This window comes from Hemicordylus capensis, chromosome 3, assembly GCF_027244095.1.
Source record: "Hemicordylus capensis ecotype Gifberg chromosome 3, rHemCap1.1.pri, whole genome shotgun sequence".
Classification (NCBI taxonomy): domain Eukaryota; kingdom Metazoa; phylum Chordata; class Lepidosauria; order Squamata; family Cordylidae; genus Hemicordylus; species Hemicordylus capensis.
The window spans coordinates 27,368,407-27,390,875 of NC_069659.1; the positions used below are offsets into that span (position 1 = coordinate 27,368,407).

The 22,469-nt window shown below is 43.5% G+C and overlaps 1 protein-coding gene across 1 annotated transcript in view; it reads right to left on the bottom strand.

The window, feature by feature from the left end:
• LOC128352329 (leucine-rich repeat-containing protein 52-like) overlaps positions 1 to 17,044 on the bottom strand; it is a 38,428-nt gene extending 21,384 nt beyond the window's left edge. Inside the window, exon 1 of the mRNA XM_053312834.1 lies at positions 16,317 to 17,044. Coding sequence (XP_053168809.1) covers positions 16,317 to 16,968 — 652 coding nt within the window. The 5' untranslated portion in view covers positions 16,969 to 17,044. The remainder of the gene's footprint in view (positions 1 to 16,316) is intronic.
• Between the last annotated feature and the right edge of the window lie 5,425 nt (positions 17,045 to 22,469).

Consider the following 22,469-nt stretch of genomic DNA (forward strand, 5'->3'; position numbering starts at 1 on the left):
TTCCATGACCAAATCTGTGAGCTCAGTAAGGGATTCTGCTGGGCAGCGGGGCGATCAGTACACCAACAGAAGTCCCAATCTATCCCTCGTCCCCAAACTCAAGTACACACATTCAATATGGTCTGATACTCTAACAGGGACCCTGGTAAGGGATATGTTATCCTTATAGACCACAGCCACTCCACCTCCCCACTCATGTCCCCATACCTGCTCCTCTGCAGAATATCCTGGAGAGAGAAGCTGGGACCAAACTGGACCACTAGCCTCTCCCAACCAAGTCTCGGTAATACATACCAGGTCAGCCCCTTCATCCATTATCAAATCATGGATGAGTTCAGGTTTATTTTGGACCAACCTGACATTGCAGAGGAGCAGGGTAAAGCTATGTGGGTTGTTGGCAGTGCTCCCCAAGGTCAAAGAGCCGACAGGACAGCTGGAAGGGGAGACAGTTATTAAATTTCTGACTACCATTCCCTTGGAACAGCCTGCTGACCTGCCAATGTTACTTCTTCTATTCCCCACCACTACCAGGATAGCTTCCCCATAGTCAACGAAGGCACCCCTGTCCCCCCATCTCCAGATGAACCCAAACACATTACAATAACTTCAACCCAAAGATTATTATTCCACAAAGGTGCATGAGTGAAGATGTTGAAATTATTGCATTTTGCACATAAAGGGGTTCAGCGAACAAAAGATAAAGCACACTCCCTTATGTACTGGCCAGTTATGAATGCCCACAAAGAATAGTGGACAGAGAATTTCCCACAATGCCAAGCAATGCAGCCCAATAATCATAGGGATCCTATCCTATGATAGCTCACTAGATTCCTGATCTTCCGTGGTTAAAGGTGGCAGTAGATATTTTTGAAGTAAAGGTGCATTCATATCTTCTAACAAAAGATTATTACTCAAAATACCTTAAAGTTCTCCATCTCCCTAATAAATCAGCCTATATAGTTGTGACACAGATGAAAGCCATATCTGCCCATCATGGAAATTATATCAGATCATGTGCCTTTTGCAAGTGCAAAACAGTGATGAAACAGTTTGCTGAGGAGTGGGGCATTATCCTTACTCATTTGGGCCCCAATTATCCTCAATCAACCGGGCTGGCGGAGGGTATGGTCCAGACTGTTAAGCATTTGCTTAGGAAAGCGATGCAGGATAGGAATGTTCATGGAACCGGTTCGGAGGCCCTTTATGGCACACCTGATACTTCCAGATATATCTGGTAAACGGGCAAACAGGGCGGAAGGGAGGTATGCTGCTGCCCCATAGACTTACTGAAAAAGGAGCGTCAGCAAGGGAAGAGTGGCGGGAGGGGTAAGTTCACCCTCCCGCACACTTAAAGTGCCCCCCCCCACCTTCGAGCCTCCCCTGCCCAGTTCCGTGCACATAACTAATGCAAGATGGTACAGATCCTCATTTGGCCTTACTTTTTAAAAGGAATATGCCAGTCATGGGCCTTTCTTTTGCACCAACTAAGCTGTTGATAGGGCAACTTCTACACAGCATATTTCTGGCTACACGGAAAGTATTGGCCCCTGGAGTAACACTGACCACTGGAGTATCAGTGCATTTATGTCAACTTCAATAGCAGTAAAAGTTACTAGCTGGGCTGGGCACAGAGCTTCTACACCTCCAGCCAGCCCACCCACTGCCTCTTCCCTCCACCACCACACTGGCATGCCCAGCTTTCTGGCTGGCTTGCCAGCCAGCTGCTCCCTCCCACTTCTCGGGCCCACCCCCGTGCTTTCTGGCGGGTTGGCTGGCTGACCCACTTCCACCCCCCCATGCTTTCTGGCTTGCAGACCGGCCAGAAAGCCAGCCCGCCACCTCCTCCCACCCCCTCCTACTGGCAATCAGGCCAGGCTGGCCCGCCACCTCCTCCTGGCACATCCTCCTGGCGCGTGGCCGGGCCAGGCCAGCCCACCGCCGCCTTCTCCGGCCGGCCGGTGGCCAGGCCAGGGCCAGGCCGGCTCACCGCCACCTCCCCCAGCAGCCGGGCCAGGGCAGGCCTTCCCACCACCGCCTCCTCTGGCTGACTGGCGGCTGGGCCATTGTCTCCCATTCCCATCGCTACCCCCCAGGCAGCTGCTCTTGTGAGAGCTGCCACACATGGGAATAGCAACGGGTATGTTTAATAATAATAATAATAATAATAATAATAAAGCAGATGAAACCATGGACCACCTAATCAGCTGGTGTAAAAAGATCGCACAGACTGACTACAAACAAAGGCATGACAAGGTAGCAGGGATGATACACTGGAACATCTGCAAAAAATACAAGCTACCTGTAGCCAAGAATTGGTGGGACCATAAAATTGAAAAAGTTGAAGAAAATGAAGATGTAAAAATATTATGGGACTTCCGACTACAAACAGACAAACATCTGCCACACAATACACCAGATATCACTGTAGTTGAGAAGAAAGAAAAAGAAGTCAAAATAATCGACATAGCAATACCAGGGGATAGCAGAATAGAAGAAAAAGAAATAGAAAAAATCACCAAATGCAAAGATCTACAAACTGAAATTGAAAGGCTGTGGCAGAAAAAGACCAAAATAATCCCAGTGATAATTGGCGCCCTGGGTGCAGTTCCAAAAGACCTTGAAGAGCACCTCAACACCATAGGGGTCACAGAAATCACCATCAGCCAATTACAAAAAGGGGCTTTACTGGGAACAGCCTACATTCTGCGACAATATCTATAACCATTGACAATAAAATTCTGGCATCCCAGGTCCTTGGGAAGGACTTAATGTCTGGATAAAACAAACCAGTCAAATAACACCTGTCTGACTGTGTAAAATAATAATTCGATTTCTATACCGCCCTTCCAAAAATGGCTCAAGGCAGTTTACACAGAGAAATAACAAACAAATAAGGTGGAACCCTGTCCCCAAAGGGCTCACATTCTAAAAAGAAACATAAGATAGACACCAGCAACAGTCACTGGAGGTACCGTGCTGGGGGTGGATAGGGCCAGTTACTCTCCCCCTGCTAAATATAGAGAATCACCACGGAAAAAGGTGCCTCTTTGTCCAGTTAGCAGGGGACTAAGGAGAATTAAATATATTGATATTATGATAAAGGGAATGATCTCTTTCCACCATTTCAGGTTTATGAAAAGCTCTACATGCAAAGACAGTTTGGATACCGGCCACAGTCACAGCAGAGAGTGATGAGCCATGAACATACATGGTGAAAACCTCTAATGAAACAATATTTAGGAGAAATAGGAGACACTTAAGAATAGATCATTCATTTGTAGCTACTACTGATTCATGTGATGACACATTTGGTGTTTGTAATGACAATACTCATGAAGAAAGTTCAGACTCAGCGCCACAGAACTGTTTACAGTCACCAGATCAGAGGAAGGCTTAGAATCAGCACTACATATTGGTGAATACTCATTTGCATTTTCAGAAGAGTTGGGGGTACCTCAAGAGACTGGAGTACTAGGAGTGGCAGAATTATACATTGTCCATCCAAATATGATGCTTTTGTCATGGGGAAGGGGAGTCATGTGCTTGAACCACTGACTCCAAGTATTAATAGTGCTTTACAGTGGAGTTAAGAATAAGAACATAAGAATAGCCCTGCTGGATCAGGCCTAAGGCCTATCTAGTCCAGCATCTTGTCTCACAAAGTGGCCCACCTGATGCCTCTGGGAAGCCCACAGTCAAGAGGTGAGAGTGTGCCCTCTCTCCTGCTGTTGGTCCCCTGCAGCTGGTATTCAGAGGCATCTTGCCTCTGATGTTGGAGCTATTGATAGACCTGTCCTCCATGAATTTGTCTAAGCCCCATTTAAAGCCATCCAAGCTAGTGGCCATCACCACATCCCATAGATTATTTCCACAACCCTGAGAAGTCCATAAATTAATTGTGCACTGTATGAAAAAGTACTTCCTTTTGTCGGTCCTAAATTTCCTGAACTTCAGTTGCATGGGATGGCCCCTAGTTCTAGTGTGAGTGAGGGAGAAATAATTTTGTCTGTCCACTCTCTCTACATGTCTACCCGTAGTCAGCTATTTTCCAAACTAACGAGCCCTAGATCTTATAGCCTTGCCTCCTAAGAAAGGTGCTCCAGGCCCCTGATCATCTTGGTTGCCCTCTTCTGCACCTTTTCCAGATCTACAATATCATTCTTAAGATACGGTGACCAGAATTGTACCCAATACTCCAAATGTGGTCACACCATAGATTTGTAAAAGGGCATTAGAATACCAGCAGTTTTATTTTCAATCCCTTTCCTAATGATCCCTAGCATGGAATTTGCCTTTTTCACAGCAGCCATGCACTGAGTTGTCACTTTCAATGAGTTGATGAAGAGTTGTATTAATTGACATGGCTTATACTATCTGGCAGGGAGACTGTTATAGAGGTCCTGGTAGATATTATAAATGCTTCTCTGAGGGAGGGCAGAATGCCTCCCTGATTTAAGGAGGCAATCATCAGACCGCTTCTGAAGAAGCCTGCCTTGGATCCCTCAGAGTTAAGAGACTTTACAGGCCTGTCTCCAACCTCCCATGGCTGGGCATGGTGATTGAGAAGGTGGTGGCCTCCCAGCTCGAGGTGGTCTTAGAGGAAACTGATTATCTAGACCCATTTCAAACTGCCTTTCGGGCAGGCTATGGAGTAGAGACTGCCTCTGTGACTCTGTTGGTCCTTTTGGACCTCTCGGCGGCTTTCAATATTATCAATCATAGTATCCTTCTGAAGCATCTGAGGGGGTTGGGGGAGGGAGGCACTGCTTTGCAGTGGTTCCACTCATACCTCTCAGGCAGATCCCAGGTGGTGTCCCTCGCAGACTGTTCTTCAAAATCCAAACTTTGGTATGGTGTCCCTCATGGCTCCATATTGTCTCCAATGCTTTTTATCAACTACGTGAAACTGCTGGGAGAGATTATCAGGTGATTTGGCGCAGGATGTTATCAGTATGCTGATGACACCCAAATCTTTTTCTTCATGTCAACATCATCAGGAGAAGGCATAACCTCCCTAAATGCCTGCCTGGAGGCAGTAATGGGCTGGATGAGGGATAACAAACTGAGGCTGAATCCAGATAGGACAGAGGTACTTATTGTGCAGGGTCGGAACTCGGGAGATGATTTTGATCTGCCTGTTCTGGATGGGGTCACGCTTCCCTGGAAGGAACAGGTACGCAGCCTGGGTGTGCCTCTGGATCTGAAAATCTCTATGGTGTCCCAGGCTGAGGCAGAGGTGACTTTTATCAGCTTTGGCTGCTACACCAGCTGCATCCATTTCTTGAGATGAACAACCTCAAAACTGTGGTAGATACGCTGGTAACCTCTAGGCTGGATTACTGTAATGCGTTCTATGAGGAACAGCCTTTGTATGTAGTCCAGAAACTGCAGTTGGATCAGAATCCTGCATCCAGGTTGGTCTCTGGGTCATCTAGGAGAGACCATATTACTCCTGTGTTGAAAGAACTACATTGGCTGCTGATACATTTCTGGGCAACATACAAGGTGCTGGTGATTACCTATAAAGCCCTTAAGAGCTTAGGCCCTGGGTATTTAAGAGAATGTCTTCTTCACCATGAGCTCCATCTCCTGTTAAGAGCATCTGGAGTGGTTTGTCTGTGGTTGCCACCAACTCGTTTGGCAGCTACTTAGGAATGGGCTTACTCCGTTCCTGCCCCTGGACTTTGGAATATCCTCCCTGTTGAAGTAACAGCCTCCCCATCTCTGGTAACTTTTAAAAAGGCACTGAAGAAACACTTATTAACCCAGGCTTTTAATTAGATTCATGGTTTTAATTTTTAATGTTGGTTTTAAATGAGTTTAATTTTAATGATTTTAATGTTTAAATGATTGTAATTATTTTATTGATTTGATGTTTTAAATTATTTTAATTGTAAACCACCCAGAGATGCAGGTTTTTGGCAGTATCAAAATATGTTATTTAAATAAGTAAGTAAATAAATAAATAAATATCCAGAATATACATAATGGAGAATCACTAGTAGAACACTTTGTAGAAGATACACTTAAATGTACAGATTTTTTTTCCTGGGCAATAGAAGAGGTGAGGAACCAAAATGATCCATAGCTTTTGTGAAAAGAAATGCAGTAGCTTCTAAGATTGCAGACTGTAACACCTAAAGTGTTGTTGTTTGTTGTTGTTGTTGTTACATTTATATCCTGCTCTTTCTCCAATGAGCCCAGAGCAGTGTACATGATTATTATCATTGTTTGTATTCTCACAACATTTATGTTTCTCTTTTAAAATAAAGAGATACTTCTAACTTCCTTTATAGAGTTAATTGCTTCCCCCTCCCTCCTTCTCCAAAGCATCACATTAACATCAGGTGTTTGCTTTTCAAGGTAGTTTTTATTTAGAAAGGTGCCTTTGGAGGATGAACATAGAGATTTTGTTATTGTATGATATTTTTTCCAACAGGTGTAGAAAGAAACTATACATGTCAGTATACATTTCTGGTTAATGGCAAATATTTCAAATTTTAGTCTCTCCCCCCCCCCCCCCCCGCCATTTAAGAGAGGTTGGTATGCCATTGGATGTTTTCAAGATAGTTTGTTTTAGTGTTGTATATTCTTGATTGTGGTGGAAACCCCTTTTAGCATTACTAATGTATGGTTTGATAGTTATTAATTTTTTAGGAGTAAAGCTTTTTTGTCAACAATGTTTAGATAACTAAAAGGATTATATAGTGATGGTTCATGCTTTGCATATGGAGGGTTTGTATATTTTATATCTTCTGTAGCTAGGGGCGTAACTACTATTAGGCAAGGGGAGGTGGCTGCCTGGGGCCCCCCCACGCCTTGAGGGGCCCCCCAGAGGCAAGTCACATGACTATATATTGTGAAGTATGTGTGTGTGTGTGTATCAGCGAGGGGCCCATTTTAAAATTTTGTCTCTGGGCCCACTCCAGCCTTGTTACGCCCCTGTCTGTAGCTTTTCTAATTATGTAAGTTTTAGTCATGATTATTTATCTGTCATGTTCTTAAAGTTGCCTCTGAAGAAGATGTCAGGATGTATTGACTGTGAGGTGTCGTGTGTACAGTGCAAGTCACCGTGTTACAGCAGGTGGTGTAACTGGCAACATGTGAAGCCTGTTAACGAGTGATAAGGCCCTGAGTAATGGCCTGTGGTGATTGGTCACTACTAGTATAAGAGTAAAGCTCAAACCAGAGCAACTTGTCCACAGTGGTAAATGCTGCACCACTGAGGTCCACCCGGCTGCTGTTGTATATATGCTGCTGTATATGTGCCTTATGTATATGAATGACTATGTGTAGCTGGACTTACTGAGACAATACATCATGTAAGTGTCCTCAACTTCAATATATTCTTTTGTTGAACTTTTACCTCTGTGTGGAGTGTTCTTACTCAACCAAGTGGGACACAGGTGATTTACTCTGCAATCGGGCGCAGCACCCAACAGGTTATGGGCCCAGCACGCTTCTGCTGCGCCACATAAACAAATGTGAAAAGGGACAAGAAGCAAGTGGAGTATCCCTTGTGGCATGGAGTTTGAAGTGAGGACAATGGCTAGCGGGCAAACTCTCCATATCCCGGTGAGCAAGCTGAACGGGGACAATTATTTGGCTTGGAGCCTAAAGATGGAGATGTACCTATGGAGGGAGGGTTTGTGGAGTGCAATTAATGACCCCCCTGACCAGCCAGATGCAGATGAGCTAAGGCTGGACGAGAAAGCGTTGGCCAGCATCATGTTATGCTTGGAAGATAAATTGCTGGTTCACGTAAGAGGCCTCGATACAGCTTTGGAATGCTGGAATGTGTTAAAAGGGCTGTTTATGAGAAAGACAGCAGGTTCCAAGGTCACACTGACCAGGAAACTGTATAGAAAACAGCTAAGAGCCGGGGAATCGATGGCAGCACACTTGGAGTTCATGCGTGGCACCTTTGCAGAGTTATCTGAGTGAGGGCTGGACTTTACAGAGAGCCACAAGGCATACGTGCTTCTGTCCTTCCTAGACAAATCATGGGACACGCTTGTTATGTCCTTGGAAACTTTGGATGAAAAAAGAGCTGACTGTGGATTTGCTGTATGGCCAGTTGCTGGAGGAGCAGAAGAGAAGAAAAAGCATTGTGTCGGCAGGAAAGCCTCAAGTCATGAGGAAGCTGACAGCGTCCAGGCCGCGAGGAAGTGTTATACGTGTGGATCCAGTAAGCACTTACAAAGGAACTGTAAGCAGAGATTGTCTGCAGAATGAAAAGGAACCCCACAACGGAGGGGTGGTCGTCAAGTGAACTTGATTAAGGAGAAGGACAATGTGAGTAGCTATGAATAGCTGATAGACAGTGGATGTTCACAACATATATTTCCAGACCCTGAACTTTGTCCAGAACTGAGGGCAGCTAAAGGAAAATGTGTCAGCATGGCCAATGGCAGGTGTTCGGACATTAAGGGGGAAGGAACAGTATGTATTCCTGGGTTATGTGACAATGTAAATGCTTTGTATGTCCCAAGCATCAAACAGAACATAGTCAGTGTTTCTCGCCTGGATATTGCTGGATATGAGGTGTGTTTTAGCAATAAGGAATGCAGGATAGCTAAAAATGGCAATATAGTGGCAAGAGGCACGTTGCGTAACCACATGTACTATGTAGAGCAAAAAGAAGCCTCTGCTGTACAGGTGAACATACCTTTACATGATGGGTGTGCTCACTTATTACACAGAAGGCTAGGGCATGCATGTTTTGCCACAATCCAGAAAATGCCTGAATATGCAGAAGGATGTGTTGCTAAGAAGTGTACTAAATACCTTGACTGCTTTGTGTGCAAACAGGCTAAAAGCAAGGTATATCCCGTAAGTAAAAGAAGCAAGAGGGTTACTACACGGCCGTTTGAATTAGTACACGCTGACCTCATAGGGCCACTGGTTCAAACCAAAGGAGGGGCCAAGTATGCTATGGTTATTGTGGATGGTTATTCTAGATTTGGGTTCTGTTATCCACTAAAATATAAGAAAGAGGTGTTTGCTAGATTTAAAGAGTGGCTAACCTATGTTGAGAGGAAGTTTGAAACATCTGTAGCAGAGATTCAAACCGACAGAGGGACTGAGTGTCCCTCTCAACAGTTTCAGACATGGCTAAAGAGCATAGGCGTGTCTCACAGGAAGACAAATCTGTACACTCCTGCTGAGAATGGGGTGGCAGAGAGACAGAATGGGTTGCTACAGGTTATGAAGGATGCCCTACTCCTAGATGCAAACCCCGAGAGGGTGCTCTGGGTAGAGGCAATATTAACAGCAAACTATCTGGTGAATAGGTTGTAGAGTTCTGTCATTCAGCAGACCCCCTATTACATGTTATACGGTAGGAAGCCGTCTGTAAGACATCTGTGAGTTTTCGGCTGTTATGCCTACGTGCATATACCTAAACAGCTAAGGAGAAAGAACCAAAATAAAACAAGGAAACTTAGATTTGTCGGGTATGAGCCAGCTACTAAAGGGTATCGCTTCCTAGATAAGGATAGGATCATCATTTCCAGATCAGCTAAATTTGCCGAGCAATGTAATCGGGAGCGTATACACGACAATATAGAGGTTCTTCTGCCTATCGGAGAACCAACACACAAAGCAGTGAAACCTGATACTCGTAAGGAGGAAAGAGTAGCAGACAGCGATCTCTTTGAATCTGAGTCAGAGATGGAATCAGATAGTGAGATAAAGACAGAGGCAGAAACAGAAGATGAGTCAGAGGTAGAGCCTAGGAGATCGGAAAGGGAAACCAAAGGCATACCTCCAGTGTGATTCAAGATACATAATGTGCAGGAGGAGCCTATGACTTACCAAGAAATGCTAAGTCTGCCTACTAGCGAGAAACAGGAATGGCAGAAAGCCATGGATAAAGAAATGGAAGCAATGGAGAGACTAGAAGTGTTTACTCCTACAAGACTGCCTAAAGGAGAGGTAGCTGTAGGGTATAAGTGGGTATACAAGAGAAAAGTCACACAGAACGGAGGTGTGATCTATCGAGCGAGGCTCCTGGCACAAGGGTTTACCCAACAACTGTTTGTGCACTATGATGAAACATATGCTCCCACTGTTAGAGGAGAATCAGTGAGGATGTGTTTGGCCTTAGCTAAGCAACGAGGTTTTAAAGTGTACCACTATGATATTGAAACTGCTTACCTGAACGCTGAGTTAGAGGAAACACTCTATATGAGAGAAGCGCCAGGCTATGAGAGTAAGAAGCCTAACACTGTGTACAAATTTTAAAAGGCCATATATGAGTTGAAACAGTCAGCCCACAATTGGAATCAATGTCTTGACAAGGAGTTAAAACATCTGGGTTACATAAAGAGTGTTGCTGACCCCTGTATGTATATCCGTGGGTCAGGAACCAACAGAACCATGATCCTGGTCTATGTTGATGATCTTTTAGTGCTAGTGCAATGTGAACAACAAAGAAAAAAGATTGAAGTGGAACTTGGAAGGGAGTTTACCCTGAAAAGCCTAGGTATAATTAAGACCTATATCGGGATGCACATAGAGCACACAGAAAAAGGGTATATACTGATACAGGACAGTAAAATAACACAAATGTTAAAGGAGTGTAACCTAGAGCAATGCAAGACAGTCGAGATGCCTATGGTGGCTAACTTCCTGGATGAAGAAAGCTGTGACAGTGAGCCATTTGAAAATGTGGAGTTATATCAGTCTATTACTGGAAAATTGTTGTATCTATCACAGTGGTCAAGGCCTGATATCTCGACTGCAGTAAACATACTAAGTAGGTTTTCCTCCAAACCCACAAAGAGACATTAGGTTGGAGTGAAAAGAATACTGAGATTAGGGGTGTGCAATTCGGATTTTCGGTGATTCGGTTCGGGACCCGAACCAAATCACCCCTGTTCTGTTTTGTGCCCGAATATGGGCCACCCGAATCACCCTTGATTCGGTTTGGATTTAATCCGAATCTGAATCGATTTGGGGGGAAGGGCCCAGGGGCAAAATTTTGGGGTGGGGTGGTAGTGCCCAATGGGTGGAAGCTACCACCCCAATTTCAGGGGGATTGGGCAAAGGGCTGATTTTTGGGGAATTTCTGAAGTTTTGGAGTCTTTGGGGCAGAAATTGGGGCCTGAGGCAGAATAGTGGGGTGGGGTGGTAGTGCCTAATGGGTGGAGGCTACCACCCCAATTTCAGGGGGATTGGGCAGAGGGCTGATTTTTTGGGAATTTTTGAAGTTTTGGAGTCTTTGGGGCAGATTGGGGGCAGAAAGTGGATTTGCCCCAAAAGAGTGGGGTGGGCTGGTAGATAGTGTCTAATGGGTGGAGCTACCACCCGCCCCCAATTTCAGAGTGATTGGGCAGAGGGCTGGATGTTGGTGAATTTCTGAGGTTTTTCTTCATAAGGTGCAGTGTGCTAGATTGATATTCATAGTAAATGAGAGTGTGAAAAAGTGAAAGTGGGGTCATGAGAGTTCTTTAATTGAAAAAAATCTCATTTACTATCATTGAATGAGAATTCACACCTCAGAAAATAAGGGAATAACATCCCTTCAGAAAAACTTCTGAGGTGTGAAGCTCAAACCAGAGCAACTTGTCCACAGTGGTAAATGCTGCACCACTGAGGTCCACCCGGCTGCTGTTGTATATATGCTGCTGTATATGTGCCTTATGTATATGAATGACTATGTGTAGCTGGACTTACTGAGACAATACATCATGTAAGTGTCCTCAACTTCAATATATTCTTTTGTTGAACTTTTACCTGTGTGTGGAATGTTCTTACTCAACCAAGTGGGACACAGGTGATTTACTCTGCAATAGGGCGCAGCACCCAACAGAAGAGCAAGACTAAAAAGGCATCAGACTTAAAATAAAGACAATATCAATTTGCTCAGCACCTTGGGTTTTCTCCTAGGGATGTGCGAAACGATTCAGGTACAAAACAATTTGTACTCAAATCCAACCAAATCGGGTGGTTCATAGAAAATACAAATCAACCCTGTCCTCAATTGCCCAGATTTGGGTACAAAAGCAATTACCCCAGATTTTGGAAAAAATTCAGAGATTCAGACTTCCATTTTGTGACCAAAATATGTTGGGTGGTAGAGCCCAATGGGTGGAACCTACCACCCAAATTTCAAAGAAATTTGGCAAAGGGGTGGTTTTTAAAGAATTTTTGAGGTTGGCACATCTTCAAAAATGGGGATTTCAGCAACAGTTATAACTCCCCGGAGGGTGGGTGGTAGCACCAGGGTGGCCCAGAATGGGTTGTGGTGGGTGGTAATGCCCAATGGGTGCAAGGAATCTACCACCTGGATGTCAAAGAAATTGGGCAAAGGACTGATTTTAAAATTACTTTTGAAGTTTACACATCTTTAAACTTTCCCCCCTGTTTGTCATTAAGAACATAAGAACTTAAGAACAGCACTGCTGGATCAGGCCCAAAGCCCATCTAGTCCAGCATCCTGTTTCACACAGTGGCCCACCAGATGCCACTGGAAGCCACAGGCAGGAGTTGAGGGCATGCCCTCTCTCCTGCTGTTACTCCCCTGCAACTGGTACTCAGAGGCATCCTGCCTTTGAGGCTGGAGGTGGCCTATAGCCCCGACTAGTAGCCAATGATAGACCTCTCCTCCATGAAGTTATCCAAACCCCACTTAAAGCCATCCAGGTTGTTGGCTGTCACCACATCTTGTGGCAGAGAATTCCATAAGTGGATTATGTGTTGTGTGAAAAAGTACTTCCATTTGTTGGTCCTAAATTTCTTGGCAATCAATTTCATGAGATGACCCCTGGTTCACAGCTCAGGCTGGACTTGATCCCACACAAGTGGCTGAGCTGTCCTCCTCCTCCCCCCTGCCTCCGAAATAGGCCCATCAAGAGGGAGGCCAAGCAGGCAGGCAAGCACTTCATTTCTGGTGTTGGAGTTTGGCCGGGGGTTAACAGCACTGCTGTATCAGGCCCAAGGCCCATCCAGTCCAGCATACTGTTTCACATAGCGGCCCACCAGATGCCACTGGAAGCCTACAGCAGTTGAGGGCGTGCCCTCTCTCCTGCTGTTAATCCCCTGCAACTGGTACTCAGAGGCATCCTGCCTTGGAGGCTGGAGGTGGCCTTTTGCCCTCTAACATTGAATCCACTCTCATTTGCTACCGGAGAATCTAGTCTCAGGACACTCACTCTGGGCCACCCTGGTGCCCCCCAAGTGGAGTTATGGGGCTGCTGAAATCCCCATTATTCCCTTTGGGGGTAAAGTTTAAAGATGCATGAACTTCAGAAATTCTTTTTAAAATCACCCCTTTGCCCAATTTATTTGAAATTTGAGTGGTAGCTTCCACCCATTGGGCACTACCCTCCACCCTAGTCTTTTGGCCCTGGGACCCTTTTTTAATCCAAATCGATTCAGACTTTGAAAATTTGAGTATAAATTGAATCTGGGGTCATTCGGTGGGGAGAGAGATTCAGTCCCAAAACAAATTGGTGGTTATTCTATTTGAGTACAAATCAAAATGCAAAAATCAATTCGTGCACATCCCTATTTTCTCCCCTCCTTTTTCTCTCTGTTGTAATGATGGTCCAAGGAGGGACTTCTGAGCCAGAACGTTTTGTAACGTTTTGACTTGTAACAAGCCAGATTTCACCATTTTTAGCCATTTTAAAATAATATTTTCAAAAATTCACCAAAAATCTGAGGATTGGCCCATAGCTTTGAATAGAAATAGAGTCCTGCCAATATGGACTTTATGTGTGCAAGATTTCATTACTTGATATTCATCCATTCCAGAAATATAAAAGGGGGGGAGGTAAATGCAGTTACCCCTTTTCATGAAGACAAAGGGCAGATTCCTCCACATGCTGGTGGAATGACATACAAAGAAGGGTTTTCATTTTGAGAAGATTCTGAAACGTTCTGGCTTGAAACAAGGCAGATTTTGCCATCTTTAGCCATTTAAAAAACAAAACTTTCAAAAAACCACTAAAAATCAGAGATTGGCCAGCTCTATCCAAATTATCTCTAGGGGGCCTTGACCTCCTTCCCCACTTGTTTGGCAAGTTTCAATTCTCTAGGATTAATCAGTGATGTTTGGTGATTTTAAAAAATTTCCCCATTGACTACTATGGAGACAAATCCAAATTTAAGTTGGGATTCGGATTCCAAATCGTTTGAGATACAAGATCACCAGAGCCCATAGCATCCAAATCCAATATTGTCACATTCAGATCAGGTTGAATCCAAATTGGAATTTTCTCAAAACGCACAGGCCTAGTTTCTGGTAGTAAAAGTGGACTTATGCCAGATCCTATACCATTCAAACTACATTTTTCAAGTATGGGATTGTGCCCTTAGACAACTTTCAGCCCCTTTCAAACTTGCCTTTTGAGGGCAAGGTGATAGGGTATGAGCTGGCATCTCAGCTACAGATAGATTATTTAGACCCACACCATAGGCACCAAAGCTTTGGAACTCTCTCACTGAGGAGATTCACGAGCACCATATGAATGAGCTATGAAGATATGTATATTTGTCTGGTTTTTAAACGTTTCTGTTGAATCCTGATTGTAAAGAGTTTTGGCTTCAGAGATTTTTAAAAATTGTCTTTTCATATGCAGTTTATGTTCTGTATTTTCTTTCTTTTTATACTTGTGTTCCTGTTTTTATGATTTTGTCATTGGAATTATACAATGCTTCATTTTTTTTAAAGGGGTTTAAAGTAGCTTATAAATATTAGGGATGTGCAAAAAAATTTGGGCACAGAACGATATGTGCCCGAAACGAGCAATTTCGGGTGATTCGGGTCCGAACCAAATCACCCCCGATGTCCCCCAATATTTTTCGGGGCTGAGCCGAATCACCCGAATTTCGGGTCCGAAAAATTCGGGTGATTCAGGATGACATCTCTTTGAATTTCCCGCCTTTTTGCATCCATTGATTTGAATGCAAAAAGGTCTGAAGTGATGTCAGCCCGAATTTTGGGACCCAGGGGCAAAATAGTGGGGTGGGGTGGTAGTGCCCAACGGTTGGAGGCTACCACCCAAATTTCAGGAGAATTGGGCAAAGGGCTTATTTTTGGGGAATTTTTGAAGTTTTAGTGTCTTTGGGGCAGATTGGGGGCATAGAGTGGGATCTGGGCAAAAAGAGTGGGGTGGGGTGGTAGTGCCTAATGGGTGGAGGCTACCACCCCAATTTCAGAGTGATGGGGCAGAGGACTGATTTTTGGGGAATTGTTGAAGTTTACGCATCTGTAAGGTTTTCCCCCATAGAGAAGCATTGAGGTGTCAGCAGCCCCATAAGTGCACTTGGGGGGTGCTGGGGTGGCCCAGAGTGAGTGGTAGTGTAGTGCACATAGGTGTCAACCACCCCCATGGGTTTCTAACCCATGGGGTACAGGTTTCTGTTGTTTCAGAGGTATTCTGTGTGTGGATTCTATGATAGCTAATGAGATTCTCATTAGAAACCCATGGGGGTAGTCTCCAACCATTGGGCACTACCAACCCACCCCACTATTTTGCCCCTGGGACCCATTTTTCCTTCCTGAATCAATTCGGATTCGGATTCAGATTTAATTCGAATCCGAACCGAATCAGGGGTGATTCGGGTGGCCCAGATTCGGGCACAGAACAGATCGGGGGTGATTCGATTCAGGTCCCGAACCGAATCACAGAAAACCCGAATTGCACACCCCTAATAAATATATCAAATAAATAGAATCTGGGCCTTGCCATTGATACATCTGTTGGAAAACCTATACATTTTCATGCAAACTTTCTGTGCCCAGAAACATGGAGTTGGCTCAAGGGAGTAATCCAGGCCAACATCCTGTTATGTGTCTGCAGAGGTACACCTAGGGAATTTTGGAGCCTGGACTTAAAGGGCCTTGGAGCCCTCTCCCCCACCCCCGCAAATAAAGCATCATCCTGCTCCACACCACCTGGGACAGACTAAAGAGGATTTGCGGGCCCCCGGAGGCTGTGGAGGCCCTGGACTTAGGCCCCAAACTCCAGGGGTAAGAGTTCCTCTGTATGTCCCTAAAGGTGTGCTACGGAACTGCACTGCCTGTCAAAGGCAGTGTTGGGGCTGAGCAAAATGGATGGTTGCTCAAGAAGCATTTCTGTGGATTTCCCCATTGACCTGAATGGGGAAATCTGTAAAAGCATTGCTCATACAGCAACCTGTTTTCTGCACCTCTGATGCTGCCTTCAAAGGGCAGAGTAGCTCCATAGCTCACCATTACAGACACATAACACTGCACTGGATGTTGGCCAGAATCTGCAAATACAAGTCACTCCATGAAACTTTGAACAATAGAAGACACATCTATCAACAGAGAAAGGCCTCACGTGGGAAAACAAGTTCCTTGTCGTCCATCTTATTCTTCATCCATTCCATAAATTCCAAGACATGGCAGTTACAGTCGAAGGGATTAGCACTTATATCTAAAGAATGAAAGTTCTTTAATCTCTTAAACACTTCTCGAGAAATGTAACTGAAGTTACAGCCACTTATATCCAGGTATCTCAGCAGAGGGTTGTGCCGGAAAGTGTTGTCATCCAACTTGTGCAAATATCGGTTACCTGAGAGATTCAGCAGCAACAGATGTTCCAGCTTTGAGAAAGTTTCACCAGTTATTTGGGAGATGTGGTTGTAACTAAGATCCAGGGATGTCAACTCCGGTAAAAGAGGAAATGTGAAATTCGTGCCCATAAGTAACCGATTGTGGCTGAAGTCCAGATAGACCAGTTCATTTAGATAGCTCAGTTCTAAATGTGTTATGTAGACGATGCTGTTATTAGCCAAAACCAACCTTCTGGTCAGCAGTGGAATTTCATTTGGAAAAGTTCTCAAGTTATTTCCTTCGCAGTTCACTTCCACGTTCTGACATGTGCAGTTAGGTGGACAACTAATGGCCCTTTCTGCACACATAATTCCTATTAGAAAAGCCAGCCAGAATGGTGTGGAATTATGAAAAGAAGTCAGGACAAGATACCCCATCCTATCTATCCTCCTTCTTTAACTGAGGAGGAGGGTGCTGCCCTCTTCAAAAGAAACACAACCAATTGCTGCCAGAACAGCTTTGTGTTACCCAAGTTGAGGCTGGTTACCTTTATGACATCACCTGCTTGGCCCACAACACTGGAGCAATTATGCATCTGTTGTGGTGCTCGAGAGAGATCTGCCCAGGCCACAAATTCTGAAGTCATTCAGAATGCCTGGGTTTGGGAGCTGTATGTGCTCCCAGTTTTCAGTTGTGTGGAAGCAAGGTAGCAGGGAAACCTGGGTAGAAGCAAGCTACCCAGGTTTTCCTCCTACCTTCCTTCCACACAACTGAAAATTGGGAGCACACAGAGCTTCCTAACCTGGGTAAAACAAAGTTTTTGATTGTGTGTCTTGTCTCTTGTGTGTCTTGTCAGTTGTGAAATGTTGTCTCTTTTTATCTTCACACATATTATATACCCTCCAATATTTCAAAGATGAAAACAGGGGCACTCTTGTAACAGTGCTATTCTCCTTTAATATATCATATTTAGTTGTTGAAAATGAACTTCACCAATTAACTTAAGCCAGGATTTCTCATACTTGCATCCCCAGATGTTGGCCTACAACAAAGACCTAGGGATGATGTGTGTTTTAGGCCAACATCTGAGGACCCAAGTTTGAGGAAACCCTGGCTTATGGAATGTCAGACTGTATCAAGGGCTGCCAAACTTTTATTTAACACGTGTACGCCTTCCGTCACAGACATTCAGTTCAGATGTCCCAAAGAGATTGTGTTTGCATAAATACTAGTACTCATGAGTACTTCCACTGAAATTCATATGAGAAGTAAACTTGTTCCATTAATTGTAATAGGCTGCTTATGAGTAACATACTGTGGATGTAGCCAGTGACAAGCAGCTTCTCTCATAACGGTAACATTTTAGTGTGTGTGTGTGTACCCATATACACATCAAAACACAAATTTAGGTGTTATAGTTTAACAAGGAGAAGGTTGCCGGTTTGAATCCCCGCTGGTATGTTTCCCAGACTATGGAAAACACCTATATTGGGCAGCAGCAATATAGGAAGATGCTGAAAGGCATAATCTCACACTGCATGGGAAGAAGCAATGATAAACCCCTCCTGTATTCTACCAAAGAAAACCACAGGGCTCTGTGGGCACCAGGAGTCAAAATTGACTTGACAGCACACTTTACCTTTTAGTTAAGAGACAAGCTATTCCAGTCACTGCCTCACATGCACACTCATAAGAAGTCTTATTGAAATTAATGGGCCTATACATTTCAAAGCGGATTGATTGATTGATTATGTGCCATCAAGACGGTGTCAACCCTTAGCGACCACATAGATAGATTCTCTCCAGGATGATCTGTCTTCAAGTTGGCCTTTAAGGGTTCTCAGTGGTGCATTCATTGCTGTCAAAATCAAGTCCATCCACCCTGCTGCTGTTTGAACTCGGTCTTATCTTTCTTTCAACTTTTCCCAGCATTATGGACTTCTTGAGGGAGCTAGGTCTTCATGTAATGTGTCCAAAGTATGATAGTGTGAGCCTAGTCATTTGTGCCTTGAGTGAAAATTCTGGATTGATTTGTCCATTTGTTTGTTTTCCTGGCTGTCCATGGTATCTTCAAAAGTCTTCTCCAGCACCAAAGTTCAAAAGTGTCTATACTTTTTCTATCTTTTGGAAGCCATTTTTGGAAGGGTGGTATAGAAATCAAATCAAATAAAATCAAGTAAGTAAGTAATATCTTGCTTCTTCAAAGCCCAGCTTTCGCATCCATAGAGTGTCATGGGAAAAACCATTGTCATGATTCTAATCTTTGTAGGTATAGACATGTCACAGTATCTAAATATGCTTTCCAACGCCTTCATTGCAACCTTACCAAGTGCTAGACTGTAGTGTATTTCTTGACTGCTGGGTCCTTTACTGTTGAGGGTCGATCCTAAAAAGCAGAAGCTATCCACCACTTCAATGTCTTCATTATGAATTCTGAGGCTGGTTGCTGTGCCCTTTGGCATTAGCTGAGTCTTCTTTACATTTAGTCATAGTCCCATTGTTTTCACTGTGCTCCTTGACTTTCATTACTAGTGCTTGCAGATGATCTGCATTCTCAGTTGTCAGAGTGGTGTCATCAGCATAGCACAATTTATTGATGTCTCTTCCTCCAACTTTAAAACCATGCTCATCTTCTACCAATCCAGCTTCTGTCAGTATATGTTCATCATATATATGTTCATTGTATCCCTGCTGAGATAGGATCCTCCCCATCTCTGGCAATTTTCGAAAAACACCTGAAAACCCATCTTTTTGTCCAAGCTTTCTCAGCTTCCTAATATTTTGGGGTTTTAATTTCTGGTATTTTTAAATTGTTAAATTGTTTTTAAGTTTTTGTATGTGTTTTTAACTGGTTTTATGTTATTGTAAACCACCCAGAGATGAAAGTTTGGGGCAGTATACAAATTTGATAGATTAATAAATAAATAATAAGTTGAATAATTGAGAAAGTATACAGCCTTGTCTTACTCCTTTGACAATCTGGAACCAGTCTGTTTCATCATGTTCTGTCTGAACTGTGGCTTACTGTCCTGTGTAAGGACAATGAGATGTCCTGGGATGCCCATTTTCCTAAGGATATTCCACAACTTGACATGGCTGATGCAATCGAAGGCTTTTCCTTGGTCAATAAATGACATATTGACTTTATTTTGGTATTCTTTGGCCTCAAATATCCAGCATGCAGCAGCAATGATGTCTCTTGTTCCTCGGCCTTTTCTGAAACCAGCTTGAACATCCGGCATTTCCCTTTCCACGTAGGGCTCTAATCTGCACTGGATTATCCTGTGCATTATTTTGCTAGCATGTGAAATTAAAGATATTGTGCGATGGTTTTTGCAATCTGTTAAGTCTCCTTTCTTTAGTATGGGTATGTAGACTGACCTTTTCCAACCGGTTGGCCACTGTTTCGTTCTCCAAATTTGCTGGCACAGTTTGGTTAGAACCTTGACTAATTCTTCTTCTGTTGCCTGCCATATTTCTGTAGCTATTCCACCAATTCCTGTAACCATCTGACTTTGTAATGACAGGAGTGCTGATCTAACTTCATCTTCCCATACTAGAGGTTCTTGCAATTAGGGAATATTTTCTAGAGTATATTGGATGTTGACATCCCTGCTGTACAGATTTTCAGTATGCGCCTTCCATCTCTGTTTGATTTCTCTGAATCAAAGTGATGAATCCTTTGTAATCTCTTACCATACCAAGTCGAGGTTGGAACCTCCTTCTGAGTTCAGAGATCTTTTGGAAAACTTTCCTTGTTTTTTCATGTCTATTTCCATCCTCAGGGTCTTTACAGATGTCACTGAGCCATTTTTGGAAGGGTGGTATATAATTTTTTTTAAAAAATTGTAGTACTGCTCCTTGTCTCTTCTAACAGCTTTCTGAAATTCCCTATGAATCTCCTTCATGGGGTCTTTATCTTTCTTGACTTTGCCTCTCTCCTCTTCTTGGCAATTTCCACTGTCTGTTCTGACATCCATTTTGTTTTCTTCTGTTTCTTGGTCTTTGGCAGTCTCTTTTCACATTCATCCTTAACAACTTCTTTTATTTCATTTCACAGTTCCTCTGGTTCCCTATCAATGAGGTTCAGAACTCCCATCAATTTACAGGTTACAGGGATTGATGGAATAGCTGATGGAAGTGGTTCTTGATGTTCTCCTTGAAAATGGTAGGTACATTCTCAAGGTCATACCATGGAAACTTTATAGCTTCATTTTTCCGCTTTAGCTTGACTTGGAACTTGTACGTGAGCATTTTGTGATCTGTTCCTCAGTTGGCCCCCTGGCCACATTTTTGCTGTTATAACTGAGCTCTTCCACCTCCTTGCACCAATATTCATTCATTCATTTATTTATGTATTTATTTATACAATTTCTATACCGCCCTTCCAAAAATGGCTCAGTAATGTAATCAATTTGATTTCTGTGTACTCCATCTGGTGAAGTCCATGTGTATAGGCATCGCTTTGGTTGTTTGAAGAATGAAGAGATAATTAGCTAGGCAGAAACTAAGAAGTCATTCTCTTGCTTCATTTCTGTTTCCTAGGCCATACAGTCTGACTATGTTTTCCTCCTTACAACTTTGGCATTCCAGTCTCCAACCACCAGCAGCACATCTTGCTTGGATGTTCTGTCAATTTCAGACTGAACTTGAGCAAAAAACTCATCAACGTCCTCTTCTTCTGCATCAGTTGTTGGGGTATAGACTTGAAGAACTGTCATATTAAAGGGTTGTCCATGAAATCTTATTGATATTTGTCGGTCACTGACTGCATTGTACCCAAGTACTGTCATTGCTGTATGCTTCCTGACTATGAAAGTGACACTGTTTCTTCTTTGTTTCTCATGTCCTGAGTAGCAAATGATATGATTTTTTGACTGAAAGTGTCCTATTCCAGTCCACTTCAATTCACTAATGCCCAAGATTTCAATCTGTAGTTGATTCATTTTGTCTTTCACTGAGTTGAGCTTTCCCATATTCATGCTTCTTCTGTTCCACTTTCCCATTGTCTTTGCAGTTTCATGTTTTCTTTTTCCACACGGCAACATCAGCTACTAGACTTCCAAAAGGCTTTCATCTAACCACGTCATAAACATCATTGGTACTCTGAAAGATCCTCAGCTCTTCCTCAGTAGCAAGTTGAGTGCCGTCCGACCTGAGGGGCAGTTATCCCTCACTACATTGACAATCATTCTATTTTGTCTATCCATGCACGTGTCTCGCCTTCGATAATGTTGAGGGCTTTATTCATTGCAGGACCATATCAGAACACCTGATCAGAGCTGAGCATTCATGCTTACCACTATTTGAAGAAGGCAAGAGATAAAGGTTTACAATACGAGGTTATTTTTCACTTGGAGAATGATATGTATGTGGTGATATTAAATCTTTATAAGCTTGCATGGATAATTTAAAGATGCCTAGTAAGAATTAATATTTTTAGTGGCTTCATGATGTGACATTTCTGTAGTGATGCCTTGGAGGAAGAAGCTGTATGAGTGCTGTTTTAAATGCCACTGAGGAAGACCAAGAAGGTTGAAACCCGTTTGGCAGAAATAAACAAGCTACATTGATTATACACCCTTCAGACAAACTCCAATAATAAGAGGATAGCAAGACTTAACACACAGAACAACAGTGTGTTTTCTTCATATGTACTTTGTGGAAAGTGAATTGTGGAAAGAATTGTAGTGTAACTTTTATGAGGTTGTTTTATGGGAGTAACAGCAGGAGAGAGGGCATGCCCTCAACTCCTGCCTGTGGCTTCCAGCGGCATCTGGTGGGCCACTGTGCGAAACAGGATGCTGGACTAGATGGGCCTTGGGCCTGATCCAGCAGGGCTGTTCTTATGTTCTGATGAGGTTGTATTTTACTTGATTATTGTTATTCTTTATTGTGATTTTACATGATGGCCATTTGTATAGTGAAAATAATTCCC